General features: G+C 40.0%; 1 protein-coding gene across 4 annotated transcripts; it reads right to left on the reverse strand.

Moving 5' to 3' along the window:
• Window positions 1-534: 534 nt before the first annotated feature.
• Window positions 535-23,390, reverse strand: PIP4P2 (phosphatidylinositol-4,5-bisphosphate 4-phosphatase 2). 4 transcript variants are annotated; one of them, XM_031590979.2, is made up of 7 exons: window positions 23,057-23,361; window positions 17,229-17,377; window positions 15,739-15,845; window positions 14,208-14,331; window positions 8,026-8,078; window positions 2,616-2,706; window positions 535-2,113 (listed from the first exon to the last, which is right to left on the reverse strand). In XM_031590979.2, the coding sequence occupies exons 1-7, from the start codon at window positions 23,160-23,162 to the stop codon at window positions 1,970-1,972; spliced, it is 774 nt and encodes a 257-aa protein (XP_031446839.1). In that variant the 5' UTR covers window positions 23,163-23,361; the 3' UTR covers window positions 535-1,969. The 4 variants fall into 4 exon arrangements, with proteins under 4 accessions (XP_031446839.1, XP_089993917.1, XP_089993916.1 ...); XM_090137791.1 differs by lacking the exon at window positions 8,026-8,078 and having other exon boundaries at window positions 17,229-17,374; window positions 23,057-23,390; XM_090137790.1 differs by lacking the exon at window positions 8,026-8,078 and having other exon boundaries at window positions 23,057-23,376.
• Between the last annotated feature and the right edge of the window lie 2,799 nt (window positions 23,391-26,189).

Consider the following 26,189-nt stretch of genomic DNA (forward strand, 5'->3'; position numbering starts at 1 on the left):
TTCCTTCTACGGTTCTGTATAAACTTTCTTGCATGTTTAAAATGCCATAATTTTTTTTTTAAGTTTTCATTAATAATTTCATTAGTCAGCCTTCATTTTTTTTCTTCCCTTAAGATACAAAAGCAGTGGATTTTCAGTGCAGCTTCAGCTGACTCTTTTTCAAGATGTTTAGGGCTGACATTATTTTGAAATACAAGACAACTAGAAAAAATATTTGAAGGTTTAAGATGCAAAGGACTACAATGATCACCTACCATGAAGGGATATTATTAGCATTTAGAAAACAGACTACATTACTGCATTCCTCTCAATCAGTCATTCACTGAAGAGAACACTATCCCAGCAGTGGTCCCATCCGGTATTTTTTCTCTCTGCATGTTAAGAAAATAGCAATTTGTTCTTGTTCTTTTAATGTTCCTGAGGCTTCCACTCAGCAAAAAAGGCAGAGCTCACCTTAGTTGCACAGCATCTATCATATTAATGAATTCTTCTTCCACTTCTGTATTCTTGTTTATACATAAGAAACAAAATATATTAAGTTTGAATAATAATCTTTATTTCTTTATTAGTTTATTTGTAAAAGGTACATTGTAATCCTGAGCTACTGCTTTATACATTTAGCATCATACAAAGACAGATCATTTACAGTTTGATCATTTACATTTATTGTGCTCCAAAATCCTTTTCTGAATATCATTATGTCCTAGGAGGAACATAGATAATTTAAATTACATGTATCCCTGAAACATCCACATTAATTTACCCATCCAACCCCGTTATCTAAATCACTACAGTCTAAATCACTCAGGACATTCCTTCTGAATTTAGCAAAAATTTGTTTAAAACTATAAAGATGGGCAGTGCAAGAACTGGTCCCTCAATCCTTTGTGAATACATCATTAGGAAAAGCTTTCTGTTTCCGTATTCTCTTATTACATCAGTGCTCAATTGACTAGATGTACTCTGATGGAATGATCCAAGTTTACCCATTTTCTTACTACAGCAGTTAATATGAATTTACATGTGAATTTACAGTGTCTCCCTTTGCAACGACCAGTGCTCAACTTTCCCAAACAGGAAAACTCTGACACGATCAAAGGAAAGGAGGAGGCAACCCATCACCACCTTACAGTCACCTACATGACAGTGAAGTATTTCTAAACAGGTTGTATGAAATGCTTCCCTTAGACCCTGTAAAGGAACTTGCACAAATAACCAGAGTTAAGTTCCATAATCCGAGCATGGCTTTTAGAATCTGCCAGGTAAAAGTAAAACAAAAAACACCCAAATCCCAGGATCCATGAGAAGAAAGCATTTACCCTAACTGAAATCCAATCCTGACTAAGTGGAAATTTATTTAAACTACCAAAATAGCATCTCTTTACCTGAAAATCTCAAAGCATACAGTGTTTACAAATGTCTCTATCAACAGTGTCAGTCTTTTGAAGTACACTTGTAACTTTCATTTCCCCAGTAAGGTCACTATGATCTTAGGCAAAAGATACAGTAAGCAGTTCAAGCAAAATGCTTATTGCTTAGGTTTTAAAGCAAGCCACTTTGAACGTAATTGTAGTTAAACTGTTAAGTACAAATGTGAAGCTACTGTAGAAACACTTATAAACACTCTTGCTTTTGAATTCTTACTGATCATCTAGAAAAATGGCAAACGAATTTTAACATAACGAAGGAAATGTAAAACTTAATACTGTCCTTTGAAATCAAATTCAACACCTATAAAGACAAGAGTTATGAACATGTAAACACAGCTTTAGTATTCAGAGCTAGGGAATCTAGCAGCAAAACAAACTATTTGCATATTATGTAGTGCAATGAACATTTGTCCTTAGAGACCTCCAGTCTTAGAACTACTTTGAACAGAATGGAATCCTTACAGGAAAGGTTTTAAAAGTGTCCAAGATGTAATATCCAGAATTAATAGATGAGCATCTGCTATAATCTAACAATTTCTCTATGCAAAACTGTGCTCTGGATAACTGACTTTTATAGCTCCCCAGTAGCAGGCTCGAATGAGGCAGATTAAACCTAAGAGATAAGCAATAGCCCAAGAAACATAAGTTGCATGAAATCGCCTGGCAAAATCTTGTGTACCAACCTGGAAAAAAAAAAACAAAACAAGTGTCAAACACAGCAATATCTGCTCTTCAAGGCAGAATAAGAAGGTGTACATTCGTTTAGAATTTGTACAAGTACCAACTCTTTTGAATCCTGTTCCCCTCCACTGCAGTGAGGCTCATACTTCTGGCTATGCCGCAATATGTATTTCTAGAAACCTGAAAGTTTTGAGAGCCATAGCAAGAGCAAGATGTCCCAGTATTTCTAAAATAAAGCTCATTTTTTTTCCCCCACAGAAAGATAAAAGACAAATATAAGATCAGGAAATGGAGAATCTCACAGTGCCAGAAGATTTTTTAGGAATGTTTTTCTAGCTAACACAGATAATTATGTCCATAGTTACAAAAGAGTTGACAACAATACACAAATTGAAGCAATTTTGCTCAAATGCTGGGAAGAAAAGAGCTGGTCAATGAAAGGAGCTCCTTTGTACATGCATAGCCCCCACCACCATTTTAAGTACAAAACAGCATATCACTCACAGTTAATCCAACTCCAATGAAGATGCAAATCATTCCAATTGTAATATATGCACAGCAACGTCTCCGAGGCAATGCACTTCCAACAGAAGAACTGTTAGAAAAAGAAATGGTGCTTTGAATTCAGAGAAGAGAATTGCACAAAAAGCAGCAGATCTGTCAGAAGAAAAAAATCAGCAATACATATACACCAACCTGAATTTATGAAACTGAAGGGAAAGCCTAAAGAGTGCTAAAGAGTGAAAGAATCTGTTTAAAGGGGCAGTAGAGGTATACATGATTACATACCAAAAAAACGCAATAACCTTGCATCTCAAAATGCTTGCAACAAAGAGAAGAGTAACACACCTGTGGCTTAGGTGTGTCTATATTATTACTGCAGTGGACCCTGATAAATATCTTGAGGATCCTTTGGATTGCAAAATCAAGTTTGCTTTGAACCTTTAGTGTAGGCCGTGAGATACTCTTTAGTCTCTTAATACATCAATACATGTCTTTAATATACTCACTGCATCTAAGTAAATGAAAATTAGTTCTACCACTCCTAAGCATCTGAACAGTAACAACACGCACAATTTATTTAGTGGAACAGTTCATTCAGTATTGTTAGTTGGCTAAGCAAAACTCCATTTCTTGAAGTTTAAAAGCAAAGACAAAAACTGAAATTCTTAGACATTTAAGTCAGTTATATTAACTGCAGAAACGTATCAATTTTTTTTTGCTTTCCAATTTTCTTTCAGACCTCTACTGCAAGCCAAATTAGCTGCACAAATCACTGCTGGCAAGCAAAGCAAGTAAATCCCTTGGAAGTTCTGTCACTCATCATCTAGACTGCAAACTCCTAGACGACAGCTTTGTCTCTGCCTGCTGCATTATACAAACTATTAAAGTGCTTCAGAAAAAAGGAACATAAAATGCTAATAGAACATTACATTCTTGACTACAGGTTAGAACACTTTGGCTGGAAGCTCAGAATTATATGACAAGTGTATCTCAAGTCAAGAAACTCCAGTCACATACAGCTACACTAATGAGGAATATTATTTGATTCTGTTGAACACAGGGAACTAAGAGCTCCAGAGTGGAAGATGTTATTTCATAAATCTATCATAGAGGTAGTTCTGAAACATCCTGCAGCGCAGTATCATCATTAAGGTACTTCCTCCCACACTAGGAGATCAACATGCCTTTGGAAACTCTTATAGCATGTTCAAAGCTGGAAGAAAAAGTAATTTTCATCTCATGATGGTTCAACATAATTGAGGTAACCATACAACAGAATAAAGCACTCCTGAACTGAAGTAACGCATCTGTCATATGACTGACCAAATTTCTGGCTCCGGTTGCTTAGCCACATAGCAAGGTCTCATATGCTTTGCATGTGACTAAAATTCTTTATACATTCATCTTAGGAAGCCTTCAAATAGATTCCCTTAAGCAGCTTTACTCCAGCATTATTTCTTTACAAGGAATTTCTAAAAGGCTCCATGAAAAAAAAAAAGTAGTCCTTGAGTTAGTATCCACAAACTGAGCTTCATCTTGCAAGGCAAGAGCTAAACAGTGACCATTATCCAGTGGTGAGGATTTCCAACTGGGGAAAACAGTGATAACCTGTCACCCAGAGACCACTTAACTAACACACAAAGGTGAACATACACACATACACAAAAACAAAAAACACTCCCCCCAAAATCCTTAAATAAGTCTACAGCCATTCCAGAAGAACAACAAGTTGTCTCATTACAAATCACTTGAGAAAAACAAAACAAATATTGTGTAAATAGAGAAAGCATGAAGACAGACTCCAAATGCTGATACTTCAGAAGTTACATCAATGAGCACTAAGCTTGACCTTAGGTTTCTTCCTCTTGCAAAATTTCCCAGCTATGTGCTAAGGAAGTTAATTCTAGCATGGAGCTAGATACCTTAAAATGAGTTCTAAGTAGCTAACAAGCTGGTAGAAGTGTCATGTTTAAAACACCTGAAACATGCTTGATATTTACTGCACATTTCACAGAGTAAGTTCATTTTAGAAAAGAAATCTTCACTTTGAAAGCTGCCTGACTTGAAACCTTGTTTTTGTAATCATAATAATGAAGTTGCCATCTTTATTTTCCATCTGTAGTTTCTCTCAAGCCGTGTCTCCTCCTACCCATTTAGAAAGACTGGGGGAGAGATCATCTCCTCAAATGCTGTTTAGAAAAAAAATAGAAGTCTTCATTTAATTTTATCTGCCTTTTCCTTTCTACAGAATGCAAAGCTAAAATAAAAGCATTAAGTTTCTATGGTCACGTAACAGCTCTGGGTATATTTAGCAATTCCAATAGATCAGATTTTATTTTTCATTTTCTCAGTTATATTGGTCACTGGGCAACTAAATAGTGATCTGGACCCTCTACTCACCCCAAACCACATGTACACCCCCTAATTTTAATAAAGAAAGGTGAAACCATATCCCCAAACCTATAAACTGCAAGGTTTGATGGCTTCATTCAGAAGTATTAGAACTAGGGTCAAAAGAACACTGTACAGTAGCAGAAGCAGCTGTCTCTACTGCGTGACTAATGAGGGTAAAGTCACTACAAAGCCATCCAGAAAGCAGTAAGTATTCCATCCTTTTGCTGAGTTACTACTAAGGAAGCAAAGGCACCTGCAGACCTTTAGGCAGCGGTAGCACAAATAAGAGACACCAAAGCCAATTCAGCATCAGGTGCTAATAAAGAGAAACCACAAGAGACAGAGGCTGTTAAAGGAGTGGCACAGGAAAGAACGCAGGACCTGTCATATGCTCTAAATAATAGAAATTACTATGATTTCAGATGTACTTTTAGCAGCTTTTTAAAAAGAAAAATCAAAATTCAGTATCTTGAAGATGAAAAGTACTGCTGAAATTATGGGCTATAGAAATGCCAGAGTTCCACCATATCCTTTTCTTAAGGGTTCTGCAGGCTTTATTTGGCACAAATTTTAAGCTCATTAGGGTTCAGTATTTTTGGGGAGGAAAGATGGGACAAGAGACTGATACTTAACAACCTGTATTTTGTATTTTGAATCACACAGGAATGCTAGAACAGCAAAAGAAACAGTTTTGCCCACGTTCTCAGATCATCCTCAATTATACGGTGTAAAAGCATTTTGCAACAGTTTCCTTATTAACTGCATTTATTGTCCTAATTCTGAGACAGAGCCATTTCACCTTCTCTGAACTATGTTTTGTTATTGACTTCCTTGTGTAATAAATCTCGAGTCCCCTGTAATTACACAAAGCACTCCTGGTGTTAAAATCTAGTTTGCACCAACCAGGTAGGTACTTACAAATAAGCCATTTGCAGAGATTCACTGCACTTCTAAAGTCTGCGATAAAAAAAAAGTCAGGCAAACTATTTGAGAATTTGAGTTTCAATATTTGTCTTTCTGAAAATCCTGCAGTGATTTGAAGTGCCTTTTGCCTCAGTCTATACTATCCTTTAAGTGACTATCATCATCAGATTCAACAGTAGAAGTAAGCATTTTTACATCTGACTGGTCAGCTGCTAATGAAGAAAGCTTTTCACTAGTTGGCCAAAATACAGCATCCCACATTCCCTTCTGACCACTTGGCTAAGGATATAGTGACTTCTGACAAAGGGCTGATTCTGAAAAACAGAAGGTCATGGCAGTTGTTCATTCATACAACTTCAAGTTCTGCCTCACCTATGTTGTGCCCTAAATGCATTCACTAGAAATGCTTATGCTGGTGGCAGTGCAGAACTCCTGTCTGTTACATTTCAAAGGCAGGAAGACACCAAGCAGCTCAAAGTTATCATATTTCATAATTTGAATCCACAGAACAAGAGAAAACAACTATTTGTTAAAAGCGTTTTGCATTCTACAACTCAGTTGCTACTTCAGCTGTAATTTTCAAAGATAACACTCCATTTTTACTACATATACATAGCACGCTTTGCACTTTGAAGACAAAACGCAAAGAGATCTTTGTCTCCACAATTTTTTTTTAAAATACAACATAAATCAACAGAAGACAGAAAAAAAGATAACATGGTATAGTTTCTGGGCTGATGCTCTTGGGAAGTTTTCATTGTTGAATCCCACTCCCATTTAAAGGGAAACAGCAAATCTTTCTGTACTTAAGGACAGTCAAAAAAGAAGGATGACCTGAGGTCAGCTATTGAGGGTTAAGTGATAAAAATATAAAATATTAATTGCAACTAGTTTAAAAACAAACACCACAGAATACTAACTCTTCCATCAGCACCTAAAAGGAAAAAAAAAATGAATGCAACTGCAGGCAGTACAAACAAAAAAAAGCATGCAAAACAACAACTCATCAAGATCCTGATATTATCTGACCTAAGTAAACTAGAACATATCCACCATTCCATACCCAACCGTTTACAACCCTGAGGATAGACACATTGCTAAGCTGGCTTCTCTATCAAATACTCAGGCAAAAAGTTTCTGGCACTTCTGAAGGCCAAGCTATGCTAGTGGCTAAAGTGCATTTATTCTAAGCCTTCTGGTTCCCAAGGGACCAGTTAGTTTTCCCGTAACATGCAGTACAGCTGTGGTTCTCTGTTCCCAGTAGCAGAAGCATATGCTCCTTTAACTGGAAGTAGCACTTGCCTAGCTAAAGGAAAGCAAGTTTTTCTACCTGTTTATTTACATGTTAAGTCTCTCAGTCAGTATTTTTAAGTCATATTTCACACCGTGATTGATATTCTATCCAAATTTGATGTATGTTGGTACTGTTAAGTTTACATTGTTACAACATAAATAAACCCATTCTCAGCTAAAAATAGACAAAAAAACAAATCCGAACCAAAAAACAAACCCACCTCAAGCTTCTCATGGTTCTCACAACCTAATTTTTCCTCCAAAAGGAGTACTTCCTCCTTACTGAAGTAATAGCAAATAAGTAGACAAGTTATCACTATTAAACTAGCTAATGCACTAAAAATACTTAACACAAATTAGTGAAGTTTATGAAATCAGCGAAACCTCTTTCAAATTAAGACAGGCTTATTTCCTTTCTTTTACTCACAATAAGACAATTCAAGTCCTACATTTAAATGTTACCTCATTAACTGCACTAAGCAGTAAAATTTCAATGACAGAAGTCCTAGCTACTGTTAATTTCAGGAACCCATTTCTGTCTATTGCTAGCAGCATATTTTTAACTCTTGACAACTTCACCTGAGCATTTTAATACACAAAGGTCGGATTTGTCAAAGTTACTGAATCGTACATACAGCAGAACACTCACACATAACACTCTCTTTAGCCTTGATGCTCAGAGGGGAATGGAAAAAATAATCAGCACAGCAAACAGATTTTACTCCAGATAACTTTTACAGCATAAATGGGAACTTAAATTTCAAGTTAGTTTATACAATCTTGCATTCAGAAAACTTACATTTTTTTGCAGTGTGGGCATTTTGCTAGTGTATTAAACCTCAGTTCCATCCACTGTAAAGAGAACAAAATAAAAAAAGGTTGAAAAACTGGCCTGAGAAAATGTTGTACTTCATGCAGAATGTCGATGTGAAAACATTTTGCTTCTCAGGCTTTGACTTGTTTCTTGCTTTCTTTCGTAAATGGGATGCCCTTTTGTCAGTGGCAACACAGGATTAGGACTGCCATGTGAAAATTTCCCATGACTTGTCTTAGTATTGCAAGATTTGTTTGACGTAACATGGTTTCATCCACAGATGCAATATGAGCAACATGATAATATTAATACTATTTTTTTTTCCCCTCCTCTTACTTCCAAGACTTCAAGCATATCCTAATGAAAGTGAATGTTTTCTTTGGCATCATTATAGACAGATGCATTTTCCCATCCTTCCCCAACCCTAACTTTACTTGTGAAGAATGAGTTGAGCATTCAAAGAAACATTAATTAAGTAAAAGACATTTTCTAAAATACAAGTTTTACATACATAAAATAGAGAAAGTTATGTAACATTTTCAGAAGACTTATATATAAGTCATGCATAGGACACAAACTTCCACAAAGACTAAAATCTATCTGGGAATCATCATTAGAAGAAACACCTGACACTACCTCCAAAGGATACGCTCTTGTACCTCGTTAAAAACAGCAAATTTGTTGTTGTTTTGTTGGTCTTGGGTTTATTTTTATGTTTTCTTTTTTTTAAACAGCACTCTGTGACAGTACAAAACAAACATTTCAAAGATGTTTGCCTTGAAAATGGGGACTAGACTACAGTTCTTCATTCTGAAGGAGTTATACTATAATTGCAGCTCTTCCCTGCTGCCTCTCACCTGGAAGTAGTCTTCTTGTTAAACACATTCTTCTCTCTCCTCTTAATTTATGCATGAGTCACACAGCAAATAACTAGCATTGGTAGAAGCTATAGTATAAGATCTTAATGCCTCCATTTTGAACCTCCTTATCTCTGTGAGAAATCAGAAGTCAGCATACTGAACAAATCCTAACTGCTACACACACAGATCAAAATCAGAGCCTCAACTTGCATGGAATACAGAACCTTGAAAATGAATTTACAAGTTTCTGTGCAAGCAAACAGGAGTGGCTTATAATGCTTACTAGTATTAGTAGGCTTTGTTGTGAGCAAGGGTCCAATTTGTAGTATTTACAATGTATTTTTCCTACTTCCATCCCTCAGTTTTATTTACTTATAATGATGTCATGGTTTTATGTTTTTTGGTTTTCAGTATTCCACATCAAAACATCATGTACTGGAATTAAAGTGTTAATGCTCCAATTCCAGGTACCTATCCCTACACATTACAGAAGTCATGGGATCTGACCCTTCCGGGTGGGGCGGTCTCTTACTGCCTGGCAGTGGGTGCTGGAGGGTGCTTTCCTAGCTGTTCCAAGCTTTTCAGGTTTGACTCTGTCTCAGGAACACTCTCTCTCCTATCTTATTTGATTTATTAGTCTCAATTTCAAGTAGATTGTATTATATTGTGTTATCTTGCATTTCGATATCATAGTTAGTAAAATAAGTTTTCCTCCATAGATTGTTGCCGCTGTTTTTTTTTCCTCCCTTCCTTCCTTCCCATTTTGTGGGGCCAGGAGGTGGGGGGGGGGGGAAGGGGCCTACTGCCCCCTGTCACTGGCATAGATTGATCTAGTTCACTCCATGACAAATGGAGATAATCATCCACCAAAAAAACCCACCAAACTATTTATTTACTCTTCAGTTCCGATACATCCAAGTTACACAGTTGCTTTTTCAATGTTACAAGGACTCAGCCAAACTGATTTACCAGTTTGGTTGGGTCCCCTGAAGTACAAATGAAAAAGCTTCTGTCTACTTCCTTGACCTGAACAACACGTGTTTTGAGCCTTAATTTTTGCCAGAGGAGTGAGTTCACTATTTGCATGCACCCATGCCAAAAACTGCTTTATTTCCATTGGTTGTACACAGTAACTGTGGGATAAGGCTCATCTGTCAGTGCCAGAGATGGAGACAGGCCTCTCTAGAGATGTTCTTTCAGCTACTTACACCGTAGCTCCAGAAATAGAATCAAGTCTAAATCCAGGACTTACATTTTACATATCTGTAATTCAACATCACTGCTTTTATCCCACAGTAGGCAACTCCATTTCTAAAGTTACTCATTAATGATCTTTCTGTGGATTTATTAAAGATTCCTGATTAATTATTAACCACAGTCATTAACTGATACAAACTCAAATGCATTTGAGTGTCAAATATGGATGAAAATAACAAAAGCACTGATAATATGTTTTTATTGAAAGTACCTGATGCTGTTTCATGTTCTTAATAAAATTTCAAGTTGGCTACATGAGAATTACCCTTCCATAGATATTAAAAAACAATTCCACAATAAAAAACAGATTTAAATATAATACAGTTCCACAAATACAAAACTGTCTTTTCCATCTCTCACACGAAGCAACACGAACAATAACCCAAATCACCAATTAGTTCAGAATTACAGAAAGCTCTTTCTTGTTTCAACTGGAGACAAAATGAGACATCAGTCAGGGAAATTACCAGAAGAATATCACAAACCTTCTACCTTCTGAGCTTAGAACAATGCTCAGGACACTCTGTACAAGACAGAATGGGTGTGTTCTTATAATTGATTTAAACAGCTATGTACAGTTGCTCCTATCAAAAAGCCCCCCATTCCCACCACAAGCTTTTTTTTTTGGAAAGCAAGACTCTTGCACAGATACAAATTCTTTAGTACACTAAGAAATGTTTTAAGTTTTTTGTTATTGTTTCTTAATTTGTTTCAAAATACTTTTATATTCAATTTTTTTTAATATTCTATTTTACCAAATAGAACTGACAGAACCCAAGGGACAAAGTACAGCTCTTAGCTTCCAGCCCATGCCTTCCGTAGTTCTTCAACCTTGAAGGTCTTCGAAAGCACACCAGAAGGTAGGGGGGGGCCATGACCCCTCTTGCCTGCCACCATGTCACAGAATCATAAGGGTTGGAAAGAACCTCTGGAGATCATTGAGTCCAACCCCCACATTAAGCAGGATCCCTACAGTAAGTGACAGAGGAAAGCATCCAGGTGAGTTTTGAATATCTCTGGAGCAGGGATCCATAACCTCTCTAAGCAGCCTGTTCCAGCACCTCACCACTCTCTTGGTAAAGAACTTCCCTGATATTCAAACTAAAATCTTTCCTCCTTCAACTTAAAACCATTTCCCCTTGTTATCTACTCTTTTGAAGAGCTGACTCCGCTCCTGTTTGCAGGCTCCCTTTAGGTACTGCAAGGCCGCAATGAGAACTCAGCCTGATCCAACAGACACAAACCAGGAGCAGCACAGCCTATAGCAGAGGTGTAGGAATAGCTTACTGCCAGCACAAGTTTTAACTCAGCCCACAGCCCAAATCCAGAAGCTCTCAAACAAGGCCCAGAACAAGATTAGACTTCTTTAACAGGATGGTCAAACTCTTGTTCTGCCCTCTGTTTCAATTTTACCACTTTTTCCACATTTGTCCAAGTTTCAGATCTACCAGAAACAGTAAAAACTTAACAAAGAAATGGCTCCTACTACCTTATCTGTGGGGGAAAAAAAAAATAAGAAAATTTGAAGAACAAAATGCAAGTAAGTACTGCAGTTCAGCTATAGTAACAGCCATTAAGTTACTTTCCCAGCTGAGAAATTCAAGGGTGCTGCATAGTGTCAAGCATGCTTCTAAAAAGTTAAAAGGATCACTTGACACACGTGGGTGGAATCACACCCCATAAATATGCTTTTATATGGCAAAAATAAACTCTTTGAAAAGAGGTAATTTGAAACTCTTAGAAGATAACATAGAACATGCAACTGACCATTTGACATTTTCACCCCAGGCATTCTAGCATTGCCTTTTCTTTGAGGGGGTTGGGGGGAAGCTATCTAAGTGCCCAGTGAAGCAAAGAAGATACCTTACTGAGATGAAGCTAGTGTTACATATTTGCTTCACAATGAGGAGATAAAGTGCAGAAATACCTCCACAAAACTCCAGTTTCCAGATCTGTTGAAGCACAGCTACAATTACTTGCTTGGGGTTGGGAGCGAACAAAAAACTATTTCCTGAGTTTTCCTAACTAAAAAAAAAAAAGTGTGTGCAGAACCTTAAACTTAATAACAGAAAAAGATAGAAGCAAAGAGTTCTAGGAAAGCTGCATACAACAAGAAAAAGGCTCAGTTCTTGATAACTCATCATTAAGAGAATATAAATTATACATTTCTAATGATTTTGAGGTTTTTTTTTAATGGACTGTGCAAATCAGTCTTCCTGGCAGAAACAACTATAAAATTCTGAATGATGCAGTTCACTAAAGCAATCATCAGACGTGAAGTCAGATGCACTAAATCTGAATTAGCAATCTGAGCTTTTTAATGCATAATCTGGTCATTATGGACAGAACTAGTCTTTTCTATTTTTTCTCCTTACGTTTTCCTACCTTTTCACAGCAGAATTTCACCTAAAGAAGATCAGAGCATAAACTACAGAATTAACTTGGCTTGCACTTAAAGAAAAAAGACAGAGGACCAATAAATGCTGAAGAGAGCACTCAAAAGTTAAGCCAACAATTTAGTAAAAACTCTTATTTCATTACGTTGACTCTCCCTAACAATAATTTTAGAAAAATGATTGATTACATAGTAGAGCTTTCTTTTCTGTTAAGAAAACAAAACTAGGTAGTGTTAACTCTTCTACAGATTCACATTCACCTGTAGGTTATTAAACAGTAGTTCTAAACTATTTAACTGCATTACAAGATGGCCTGCATCAGACTGCAATGTCCATGCGTGTATCTAAGTTTGTTAACATGCTGTGCTAAAAAAGTGACTAGAAGAGAAGGCATCCTTCAGTGAAATACTCCTAGTTTAAAATACATACTTGAAATGGCCTTTTTCTTCCATAGACCCAGTCACTTTCTGTTAGCAACATTATTTTATGCTGCATATAATATTCTTAGTAATTAAGCTCACATCCAGACTTGCATTAAAAAACAAAACAGAAAACCCACTCCAGCTATCTCTAGTTACAGACTATTGGTATTCAGCAGGGTTTACCGTAGTATTAAAAACATTTTTTAATACAGGGGCAGAATCAACAAAACGAATGTATCAAGAATCTAGTGTTTTCTCAGCTGTTCCATCACCTGCAAATTTACAATCAAATCTCTCCTTTAAAAAGCAGAAGTCAGAAGAGATACCTCGATCCTTGCATTCTTCATCTACCATAGTAAAGACATTATTATACATTTAATTGATCTAAATCAGGGAACAAGTTTATTCTGTTGCAGATCCCATCACAAGCAAATGTTTCTCTCACCGCAGATAACAATCCACACAAAGCACCATCTTCTGAGCTTCCTTTTTGCTTCCATAAAATGTACTGGATTCTCTGGCCCTTATGTACCTTACAGTTCTTTGTTTCAGGAACATAATACTCCAGTGATAATATAGGTCATTGGGCTTTATCACTCATCTTAGCCATTTGCCACTATTAAGAAATTTGATAAATATTTTAGCACAGCTAGATAATAAAGCTAAAGCTTGCTTACAGCAGAAACTGTTCTCAAATCATAATTCAAGTACCCTAGACCCTTATTCATATAAAAGAAAAGATGCCTTGGTAGCAAAAGATTACCTAGCATCTTTTCATCAAGTGGGAAGAATTTTCAACCTTAGATATAAACCAATCTCTAGATCTTTACCATCAGGTTGTCCGTCAGTTAAGTGCTACAATGAATAGCATTCAGAGTCCCATGCAGCAACAGCAGAAACTAGATCATCTTAGACAATGCAGAATGCAACTATCATTGCAAGCCCAAATAGAACACAAATATGTAACTTCCTTTTCCAGCACTGTTTCTGCTCTCACACCTGAGCTGTAACAGTGGCTTTGGGCTTCGTTCATGCATGCAGAGTAAAACCACCAAATGTTTTATTGAAATGCATGTAAAAATAACCAAATACGTTCATTGCAACATGAGCACAGAAGCAGCTTTACTTCCTTCAAGATGCCACAAAGCAAGGCAATATGCTCTTAGAAATGCTTACGATAGCCTGACTGATGGCACACTTCAGTGAGAAGGAGAATCTGGTGCTTTACTTACAAGGAAAGTATTTCCACAGTGCCCACACACCACTCTAGTTCCATCTGGTTGAACTGGCAAGGCAGGCTGAGCTGGCTGCTCTTCTGGGATCAGCATTACTGGACCAAGAGTAATGATGCGTCTACTGTATTAAGAACATTAGATGTATATGTAATTAGGCTCGCAAAAGAAAAGGGTGATGCACTGAAACAATTAGTTCAGTCAGTCACTACCAAAGCATTGCCCCTTCAAACTATAATTTTTTTTTTTTTTTAAGAGATTATTCACACAATTTTGGACTTCTTCTAAAGTGATGCCCCTTTCTGAACACATCTGGTATGCAAGCCAGAACTCCATAGAGATCAAAGACTCACTATCATATGGTAGAAACACTCCCCAGGAAAAAGAAATCTTAATAACTGGGCTGAGCAAGCCTGTGAATTGGAATGTACATGCCTACGTGAAGCATGTTGAAAGTCTTTACTCCTTTGTAATCTAATTTTTCTTTCCAAGTCAGATTCTGTGTTTTCCCACTACTAAGAAACAAGTCAACATAAGCAGCATCTCCACATCTCTGTAGTAAAAATACTATTCAAACAGAGAGAATCAGAAGAAACCACCCTAGTCTGACTAAACACCATCAATTTACCTTAACAAAGTTAGTATTTACTTTTATGCTCAGCATATTACTAATTTATTATACAATGTATCCATCCAAAATGACAATATCCAAATTAACTAACAAAAAGCTGAACAGGAATCAGACTTTCTAGCATGAAAACAGAAAGGAAAGATGAAAGCATTATTTAACTTGCAATGCATGCCTTCTCTTATGCAACCAAAATTGCAGGCTAGATGGCCTCCCTTCTAACTGGAAGCCTTCCATTTAGGGCGTACTCCTCAACTCTGCTTCAAATTACTCCAGTTTAGCTCATCTTCTAATAAGACAAGTACCAAGACTATCTTAGCAAAACTGCTGAGATATGCTTTCAGGAAGTAGTTTAGCAAGACTGCAGACCTTCTGATGTAGCCCAGTTACTAAACACATGACATATTACAGTTGAAGTATCCCATGAACTCTACAGAAAGGTATGTGACTTCAGTGAAATTTTCCCCAGTACCATAGCAGCTAGGAGGAAACAAAAAAAAATAACCAAGGTCAAAAAGCATGATTCAAAACCAGAAGAGCCAACAGACTGGTGAATAGGGCACTCAGTGCGGTGGAGTCTACACTCTAATATCTGCAGACCCAACTTCCATCTCAGTTTCCAACTTATTAGGGCTGCAATACTTGAAATGGAACACTCTTACTTCTGTAGACAGAGAAGAAATGTTCACTGTGGCAATCACATTTCTCCCCACTCTAAATAACATGTAAGTTAAAGTTGAAAGGTAAGAAATTGAAAACTTAGCAAACCAAAGAAGGGAGTACCAGTCTGAAGCCAATCTACTGCTACCTCTCCTGTTTTCTTCAGAAGTTCCCACCCTGAATCAGGCAAAGTGAGCAACTCATACATTTAAGTTTTCAGAAGATTATGGATGTTACTCTTACCAGTTTGGTCTTGGGCAGCCTATTTTCCGAGATGTATCCTTACAGATAAGCAGACAATTACACTGACATCTAACATACTTCTTCCCTGAAGGAGGGTTTTTGATTGGCTAAACAAAGAAAAAGAAAACACAAGAACACACATCAGAAGTCATAACAATTCACTTTCTTTCTCATCAAAGTATGACAAAACAGAGCTACATGACAAGTTCTTAAGAAATACAGTTCCTCTTACAGAAAGAAACTTGCAAGTCAAAAAAAGTTCCCTTCCCCCTCCAAAAAAAAAAAAAGAGGAAGTAAAGATTCCTCACAAGAGCATTTTCAGTAACAAGAATTTTTGCAAACTAATGGGGAAAAAAAGCTTTCATATTTTAGCAATAAAGAACTCAAGTCTTCAGCTTAGTTATTTTTTAAATATGAGCTTAAGTAGTGGTATATCTTTCAAAAACCAGTAAACATATTAAGCCTCCTTGCCTGGTACAATGGCTTTATTCAGAAGCAAAAGAATCAAAGTCTGGCTCTCAGTCAATAACAGAATATGCAGACTTCGCTGAACCATCAGCTTATTTTAAAATGTATTGAAATCATCTTCCTCGAACCTGCCAGTCAAGCCCTTTCATACAGAAAGTCACAAGTTTCAGAAGCTGAACACTACTGTGGCTTGCAGTATTATATATCACCTACTGTGAGTAGGTGAGTACCGGTAGCAGTTTCTCAGACTTTCACTTTTCATTTAAGTGAGAAAGAAATAAAAACAACATTCCCACAGATTTGTCTCTTCTCTGGACAGTTCATTTTATAAAATAAATACAACTCAGCATTTCCTAAGCAAATGGTCTCAGTAGCTATGGAGTGCTGCAGCATCAGGCCCCCAAACTAAAACTGGTAGGGAGAAAAAAAGATAGAAACAAAGAAGCTCAAAAGCTGAATATTTCAATTAAGAAAATGGGGAGGAGGACCAAAAAGGACTGTGATAGCCACAGCACTGGATAGAACCTACAGCTCCTGTGCTTCAGGATTGTTGCACAGTGGTTTGTTAGCATGTTCACAAATTGACTGAGAATCATTTCAAGAAATCACACATCCAGGGAAAGGTGTGGGCTGGCTACTTTGAATCTTCTAGTGCTTAAACAATTAAATCATTCTTTTTCATCCCACTAAAAATTGTTTCAGAAAACATTTTACCCTCCTTTAGAGAGGAGTCATTACTTAAATGAAACCTCTGCTTTTTGTTCTCAGCCTTGGAATGAAACCCCATGGAGCCGGCTGGACAGAATGGGAAGATTTGCTCTGGCAGCATAAGACCTGGGGTCTTACTGCTTGTGTCAGCAACCCTTGAACTTGCATGCCAGGTGCACCAGCAGCTTTGCAGCAACAGGCCTTCAACAGGGATACCCATCAGCAGCTCACTTTGTAGGTGAGGATATGAATTCTACCAACAGCACAGTTCAATCTCCCACCACAGAAAGAAAACGCTAAAAACTCATTTTTACCGTAGCTTCATTGCAAACTGTGCACTTAACAACATGTTGGTGTAGCTTGCCATCCAAATTGATGAGTGACTGGCACACACGGCAGTTTATGACAGGAACACCACTGGCATCTGGACTCGCAATGGCAGTATATGGAGGTGGGAGCTCTGCTGCAAGAGACCATGAAATCTCAGATGGAAAACCAAACACGGCATCCTAAAACTGTCAGCAAGCATAGCCACCAACAGCCACAGCCTCAAAGAAAGAAAAGTAAAGGGGAAAAAATGTTGAAGTTAATTATTAATATCAACATTAGATAAATCTAAGTTTACTCTGCACCCCCTCTTCTCTCCCCATCATCTGTGCAACATTACAAGCATCATAGTTCTACACAGAGCACATCAGCAACACAAAAACCCCAGAAAGGTGGGTCAGATGAAAGGCTCATCTATGCAACTCCATTTCATTTTCAAATCATCCTCTTAGGAGGAAAGAAGGGGCAAGTGAGAAACATGGATTACTAGAATCCAAGGGTGGCTTCTGATGATAAGCAGAAGAATAGTCACAGCCCAGGTAAACAGAAGAGCTTATCCAGCATTTGTAAACATCTGAAGAGACTAAAACATCCGTGAATATTTATAGTAAAGTACCAAATACGCTAGAGATAAAAATAAAGGAAAATTCTATTAAAGAGAAAACGTGTAGAAATGATGCGCTGTAAAGATGAAGGTATCCAGCCCCAACTAGTTCAGTACTCAGTTGCATACTTGGCATAATTAAGAGGCCAGGATTCCCAGCAATTAAAGAAGCAAAGGTGAGGGAACAGGCAACAGATACTGCAGGAGCCCGGGCCAAATCTTGGATGGGAAACACTTCCTTTTTCAAGTATAGCAAAAGCACACCTGGACTATACCAAAAGAATCAGAGTGCCCTGGGCTGGAAGGGACCTTAAAGACCATCTAGTTCCAACTCTCTGCCGTGTGCAGGGTTGCCAACCACTAGAGCAAGTTGCCAGGGCCCCATCCAACCTGGCCTTGAAATGAATAAAACCTTCAGATCTTCTGCTTTTAAGGGTCCCAGATATTTTTGCAGACCAAAAACCAACACAAGGACACACAAGGTTTTCATTTATAGACCAGTACCAGAGAACATAACAGCCCTGTGCTCCAGTGGCAAGGCTAATTTCAGTATTGCCAGCCTCAAACACACAATAAAGAAAAGAGGCAGCACTTCAGATCCTTCTCAGTTTAAGAATTCATGGAATGAAAACAATTCCACATAAACTCTCACAAGCTTATTACTGCAATTATTTGGCATGCAATACCACTGAGTTTTATTTCATCAAGCTCTTCAGGTAAGCAGGGAAGGATCGGGCACATTTAGTAGTTAACTTTTTCTACTACTTTAAAATACTCTGCAGCCTTGAACATCAAGAAATTATATCATGATTATGTCCAAATGGTCAACAGAGTCCTCAGAGAAGCAAAAAGATATCAGCTTTCCTCCCATTTACAAACAAAGCATTATCTACTGAGGTGGGGAGAAATCTCTAGCTACTATGCAAAGCAACAAGTCCAAGCAGTAAATTTAAGCCTGTAAGTATACACATATCGTTCCTTCACTCGATTTCAGTGTGAATGTTGTAAACTGGAGGGATTTAAGAAACCTTAAGATCCAAAATATCACAAAACTTCTAAGCCTCACCGTTGCCTGGCACTCTCTCCTGGCTACTTGGTCCCCAAACAATACAGATTGATACCTGACTTAACTTGCAGGCAGCACAAGACAAGTGGACATCCTGAGAATCTCAGAATAAAACCTAACAGACTTAATTATTTCAGATGAGAGGCAAAATTCACTTATGTGCAGCAATGCTTCATAACTTCAGAAAGAGAACCTCATACCGACAGCTTTGATGCTGTGGTTGCAGAAACCAACATCCTTGAGAAAAACCAGGTAACTTTCAGTTCTATTCTGATTTTTCTTCTCTGTTTGAGGACTAGTAGCACCCAGCTGAAAATTTTCAGGGATAGCTGTATTTTGAAGTATTGTCACACTGTATTTTCAGTACAAGACTACCACACACAAAGGAAGAAATAGAAATGAAAAGCAACAGCAGCAAAACACAGGAAAACAAACAAAAGCAAAGCAAACACTCATCCACCCACAGCACACATAAAAATCCCACACTTTGCCATCCACAAACAATCTCCAGCCCAGCAGATCACCATACTAGCAGAAAACAGTTCTGAAACGTGGACAACTTGGAGAGCAAGATCTTGGCTGTGAGAGTCCAAGCTAAGGTTGCTGCAGGGGGTTTCCTGGCTGTAAGCAGGCTGCTTAACTGCCTCTGCAGGCAGTAACTGATACACTCCCTGGTTACAAGAAAAAAGAGCCACAGAACAGAATGCACGCCTAGCACGCTGAAAACCAAACTCCCCCATCGAGAAACTACAGTTCAATCCCAGCTCTCAGGTTACTTCTGTAAAGCAACAACCAGATTGCAGATCTTTTTGGCTTGGCTCTTTCAATTTACAGTGAGACTAAGCTCCTATCAGCTGGGTACAAGGCAGCTGTATCAAGGAAAGGCAAACAAGGACATTATTATTAGTTCTGTTGTCTAGTAAAGACATCTCCCCAAGCCTTTCAGCCTTCAGTGATCCTGGAAGACCTTAAGACTGTATCTTTTTTGTAAGAAACAACTCTAAATTTTTAAAGCTGGTCAGATAAGGTGTGCAAGTACAAAGACAACCAATTCTCCAACCTCACACTGGAGCTGCTTGGCTTCCAGGTAAGCTGCCTCTTCATTCCTGTGCTGCTGTCTCAGCAGATTTACAATAGCAGGCAATAATGGCTGCTTCTCAGAGTGGTGCTGCAGCAAACAGCACTTGCAACAGAGCAGAAAGCCAAAGGTATCTTGGCACTGCAACATCCGTGTTTGTAGTAGAACCTTCTGAAAGGCTCCCAAAAACAACAACCAGCAAGGCCCTCCAGAACTAAGCGTTAAGAGAAATATATTCAGAGGAAAGCTATAAAGGGAAATAAAAGAATTGTCTCCGACTTTGCTGCTCCATATCCCTTAATAAAAATGCTGTCCACTTTCAAAGCACATTAACACATGTACTTGATATGACCTTTTTTTTTTTTTTTTTTTTTACAGCTTGAATTTCAGGCTATTATCTTAAATAACAGTTCACAAAAGGTCCACATGGTGGGCATGAATGGTTGGTAGATAAATTTCATGCACACACCAGAGGCTTCAGGACATATTTATACTGCATGTTAGTATTCTGCTACTGACATTTCAGTTAACAGTTTATCAGCTTTTCTTCTAATGATAACAACCCAACAATAATGAGGTCAACAAGAGCAGCAGAGTGCCCTGCCATGCAGTATATGACTAACCTACAGTGCATACCCCCCATCAACCCTCACAGGAGGTGCAGCAAAGAAAACACAACCTTAGAAGATTCTTGTGCTTGTGCACTACCTCCTTCAATATTCTAAAATGCAGAAACCACAGGGAACTGCCTGCAGCTTGCCTTAGTCAAAGACAAGCACGTTTGTTGGGTATGGGGGGGCCATTTTCTAAACACAGCTTTATCCTGATCTGGGAAGGGAAAAGGAGAAACTTAGTGAACTATGTAATGGACTGGTAGGCAAGGATGGAGAAAGCAGAACAATCACAGTACTACAGGGAGCAGAGATCACGGTCCCAGCCTTTGTCCACATGAAGTTTCTTAACTGTGCCCTGAGCGCACATCCCAGTGACTCTCGCTTGGTCCCCTCACAGGGAGCAAGGAATGCCAGGACCCTGTAGTGCCCAGCTGCCTACTAGCTTATGCTGAAAAGGGTCAGCTGGGGCTCAGCTGCAGCCCAACAAGGGAAGAGGAGGATACTTCCAAACCACAGCCTCAATCTAAAGGTCAGGATTACATATGGGGCACAGCAATTACAAGTATGGGGATGAATCTGTTAGCATAATTCAGGTGGTAGTACTGAGCACTTCTCCTTCCTTCCTCTACCTCTCCAACCCCACCTTCAGGTAATGCCAAGGAAGGAAGTACAGCAGAAAAAGGGTTTAAAAGTAAATTCTATTACCCTGAGAATGCCTCTTCCTTCTGTTTGTGCTAGAGAAAGAGATAAAGGCTGCCCAGTAGTTACTAAGGCCTTTTAGCTTCCACACAAGGGAGCTGCTTTCTCTAAGGATAGCTGACACACACAGGTACAGAGCAAGGAACCTAGAGCAACTTGATCTATGTGGCACCTTTGCAAAACATTTTTTAGGTTTTATAGAGCAGTATATATGTATGTGAAGTGCTACTAGGTTCAGTTGCTCACAGAGCCATTAAACAAGATACTCCACTTTTTCATAGAGGTTCCTCTAAATAGCAAATGTATTTAATTCCACCCCACTTCTGAAAACAAGCTGCTTATCTCCAGTGCCACACCCTCCCACTGCTGCCAATCTGGTCAGCAGGAGCAGCAGCAGCAGCAGCACACAGCTCCTGGGGCCCAGCTCTGCATTCTATCGAGGGATCAAGCAGGAGTCCATGACCTGATGCACTTTCCTTACCTTAGAAGTATATAAAGACTTGTTGAGTTTTGGTTGTTTTGGTTTGGTTTTTTTTTTTTTTTTTGGTGTTTCCAATAGAGTAAAATGTATCTCAAAGTAATAGATACAGAAAAAGGACTCTAAAGAATAAAAACAGAGTAGAATTTAGAATAAGGTGGATTTCTAGATTGGTCATACAGTAAAGATTCAGGGCTGATGACAGTCCTATACAATTTGATTGCAAAACTATTAGAAAGCCCATCTATTTTTTTGCTCTGCTCACAGTTCTGTGCAAATGGACACAACAGCCACAGCACCAGCAAAAAGACACTTTCGTATCAAGGCAAAGAAACCCAGCTACCCACTGGTTGAAGTACTATTCAAAGCACTCAGATGTTTATTTGTAGCCTTCTTGTATTCATGCATGCTATATCTACACAGTTCTATGGAAACCCCCAGACACGGCCAATGCAGCAGAGCCACTGAGAACCAATCTCACATTTTAAAGGCTGCTGCTAGGAAAGCTACACTAATCTCATTTAGCCTTAAGTCTCAGCTTTTTCTTTTTTTTTTTTTTCCTCCCTTGATTTCTGCTGTGAAACACATAACTGGATTAAAAAGAAGAAAACACCTATTAATGTACCTTCTAAGCCTTCCGATTTTTGCTTTGCAAGTAAAAACGTTCAACCGGTGACTCATTATCGATCAACAAGGTAATTTCCGTAAGTCGACAGAAGTTAAGCCCGTACCATTACAAGTCGGCGGCTGCGGTACGGGCCTCGCTTTAGGAACGCAAAGCAGGCAGCCACGGCCTTGAGATGCGCCGGCAAGGGCAGCGCAGCGGCAGCCCCCTCCCCTCCGTCCCCTCCCCTCCCCGGCTCAGCTCCGGATGCAGAGCTCGGCCCCCCCCGCAGCAGCCAGAGATGGAGCAGAGATCCGCACACTTCATTCCTCCCGCCCGACGGATGCTGCAGATCCGCGCAGCTCGCCGCACCGAACGTAGTTATTCGGCGCTAAGCGTCTCCTGCTTAATCCCTCTCCATTTCATGCCAGCGCTGATTTAAGCCCCGCAATTAGCTCGCAGGCTCCGACCTGCGCGCGACTCACGCTGCAGACCGGCTCCGACCTGTTCTGCCGCTGCCACCCGTTCTCCCCATTATTTCCGAGGCGGCCCATCGCGCACGGATCCCAGCACGGCCTACCGGCTCCGCACCGCGCCGCCCCCCGACAAAGGCCGCGCGGCGGCTCCGCGGCTCGGGCCCCCCGCCCGCCTTCCCTCCCCGCCGGCCCTTACCTCGGGGGCTGCTGTCCGGCAGATAGGGCGGCGCGGTGGGGGTGACATTGCCGGAGCTGGGCGCGGAGAGCAGCGGGGAGCGTTCGTCCACCCCCTCGGCAGCCATGGCTGCGGCGGGAAGGGCCCTCCCCGCTGCCGGGCTGGCGGCGTGCCGCGCGGCGGAGAAGGCGGGGGGGCGGCCGGGCCGAGCGGCGGCCGGGAAGGAGCGCAGAGGAAGGGGCTGGGATGAATGGGTACGCGGCGAGGAGAGGGGCGGGGGCTGAGGCGGCCGGGCCTGCCTCCGCCCGGCCCCTCGCGCGGGCTAATGAGCGGGGCAGGCCGCGGAAGGGAGGAGGGGGCCGGCCTTCTCCGGCCGAGGTGCGGCGCTGCGGGGACCGCGGCCGGCGCTGGGTTCGGGGCCGCAACGCCGCCGAGGGACGGCGCGGGGGTCCCGGCTGCGCCCGGCCCGGCACCGCCTGCAGGCGGCACAGCGAGAGGCGCCGAGGGCGGGAAGGCGTTGGGAGGAGAAACGTAACGCGCTGTGACAATAAATAAATAAAAAGCTTTTTTCCCCCAAACAGTGCTTTTTTGTTTGTTTGTTTGTTTGTTTGTTTCTGAAGCGTTGCGGTTGTTCCGAATGTCCATATAAGCGAAGGCCGGGGAAGTGCCACGGTCGGTTGTGACCTGCCCTTCTCCTGGCCAGAAGCGCAGGGCTTGAGGTGGGGTCTGCTGAGGTGCGAAAATGGTGGTAGCGTCCAAAGCTACTTAAAACGCGAGGAGATAAACCTACGTGCTATAAAACCGGCTGCTCTGCTGGGAAGTATTCCCTTGTGTCACCCTGAGGATGTGAGGACTGAATTTCTATCCTCCCGAAAGCCCATTCCGGCACCATCTGGAAGACTCAGGCAATGAAGAGGGAGTAGCCTTTCCTGATGGATTTCTCAGCCTATATTGAGATAGGACAGATGTTTGTCTCCCATGCATCATGTTGATCTGCTGTCCAAAGGACAGAGACTGCCAGGCTCTGATAACACAAGTAGATAAGCAGTCACTTGGTACAAAATCAGGCTCTACTTGTTGCTGCCAAGTGCCACCCCACATCCCAACCGCACGGGTACCCCAAACTAATCCACTTCTTGAAGTGCATTATGTGAAAAAGCTTTTGGATGTTTTTATAAGAATTTGGTAACAAACCATAATTGAAAAACCTTTTTCAGATGAGATTGCGGGCTGAGATTTCACTAGCTGGTCATGTTTTTTGGTAACATAATTTATAAGATAAAATAATATTACATCATTTGAAAACTCTCCATGGAAGCAGTTTTACACACTAGAATTTTGGAACTGAAACTTATACATAGACTGATGAATCTGAAAGTAAGAGAAATAATCAAGACTGATGTTTTTCTAGGATTTAAGTGATTAATTTTTACCTTAATAACCAGAATATGGAAATAATAAGCTATGGTGAGATTGCAATGGGAAAACAATGTTTTCAAATCTGAATGTTTCTGAAGAGGAAAATGGTTTTGTTTTCTGGTAAATGTTTAAACACCAATCTTTCTTATTTGTGACAATATCGCATTTTTAAATGTCATTGTTTCATGCAGGAATAAACTGTGAATCTGAGCTAGCTCTGATGTTGCCACGTAAGGAATAACGCACTACAAAGCAGCTGGTTGCTACACTGTCTGCATCTTGCAGGAAAGGCGGTCATGTCATGTTAACCTGCTCTTCTTTTAAATGTGGTTACTAACTTGGAATATGGTTTTTTGGTACAAATATTACGTTGAGCTTTCAGCTTTCAATCAGCTTACAAGGAACTCCTTAGGGAGTCAATACTTAAAGGCTCTTTTTGGTGAGGATTTTAAGAGATTTTTAGGATTTTTAGCTCCCAAATCTGTTGTCTTGCTGAAGAACTGTTAGGCTGATATTGGCAGGCCCAATGTAGATCTTAATAAATGTACCTCTGAATGTGTCTTCAGTGCATCTTAAGCCCATGAACTTGCTATCACATGCCCAGTTTTCAACAAAAACAGAGGCATGGGCTTTATTTTGGAGTCCTAATACAGAAACTGGCATTTGTAACCAGATTTCTTTATAATTTTTCTTGCTTGGGGAAAGATGGAAAGCTGTCAACTGGGCAGCACTGAGTTAGCCAGTCAATAGGCAGTCCACCCTACTGCATTTATAGAAAACTGCCTCTGTGGAACCTCTTCCCTGAATGGATGTTCTGCACCTCAAAAGAAGACTGAAAGCCCTAAGGCCACCCCCAGCTGCCCAGAGGGAGAGCTGTTTAGCCTCTGAGTAACCGCTCACGCCTGCATATACAGGTAAGAATTATTAAGCATCTCACCTCGCTGATCTGTTCTTTGAAATATGATTGTTGTCTAAATAACTACCTACTCTGGATTAAAAAAAAAAAAACAAAACAAAACAACAAAAAACCACAACAAATTATTCCTCTAGCTCTTGTGCTTATCAAAGACCTTTAAACCTTTTAGTCACCTCAGCTGTTAAGAAGTCTGAATAGCAGAAATTAGGTAATAGCTCTGTTTTTTCATTATTTTGAGTCCATGCAGCTAAGAATATGCAAGAGTTGTCTCCTGGTGTGTATGTACATTTGCTAACAGCCGTGGACTCCAAGTGAAGGTAGGTAGACCTAGCTAGTAACAAGAGAAGGTACCAAACACTGTACAGTCAAGCAATATGATATGGTAGGCTAGTAACAAGCATTCTGTGGATGTTACTCACTCTGTAACAAGAATTCAGATACTGAAAAAATTCTTAAATCCATGTTTAATTACACCACTGTGCAACTTTTCTTCTATGAAAATCGTGCCTTGTTTGATGAGTGGGATGCTCTCCCCTGAGCAGCCTCACTCTTGGCTACCCAGAGGATGAGTCACCACTTGAGTTCAGTGCCAGAGCATCACAAGCGCAAGCTCACAAGCATGTTTTTCTGCCTGGGCCTCATTGCCCTTTGGCTCTTTTGACCTGTGCATCATGCTGCATCCATGTCCATGTGTGCCTCAGGGCTGTAATGTGTTCATGTGAATCTTGAAGGTCCTCAGCAGCAGAGGCTGAGTGATAGACTCTGGCTCCAACAGATTCTTAGTTTCACAGGGGTTTATGAACTGAAACTACCATTTTG

The sequence above is a fragment of the Phasianus colchicus genome, chromosome 3 (assembly GCF_987193195.1).
Source record: "Phasianus colchicus chromosome 3, bPhaCol1.hap1.1, whole genome shotgun sequence".
NCBI lineage: Eukaryota > Metazoa > Chordata > Aves > Galliformes > Phasianidae > Phasianus > Phasianus colchicus.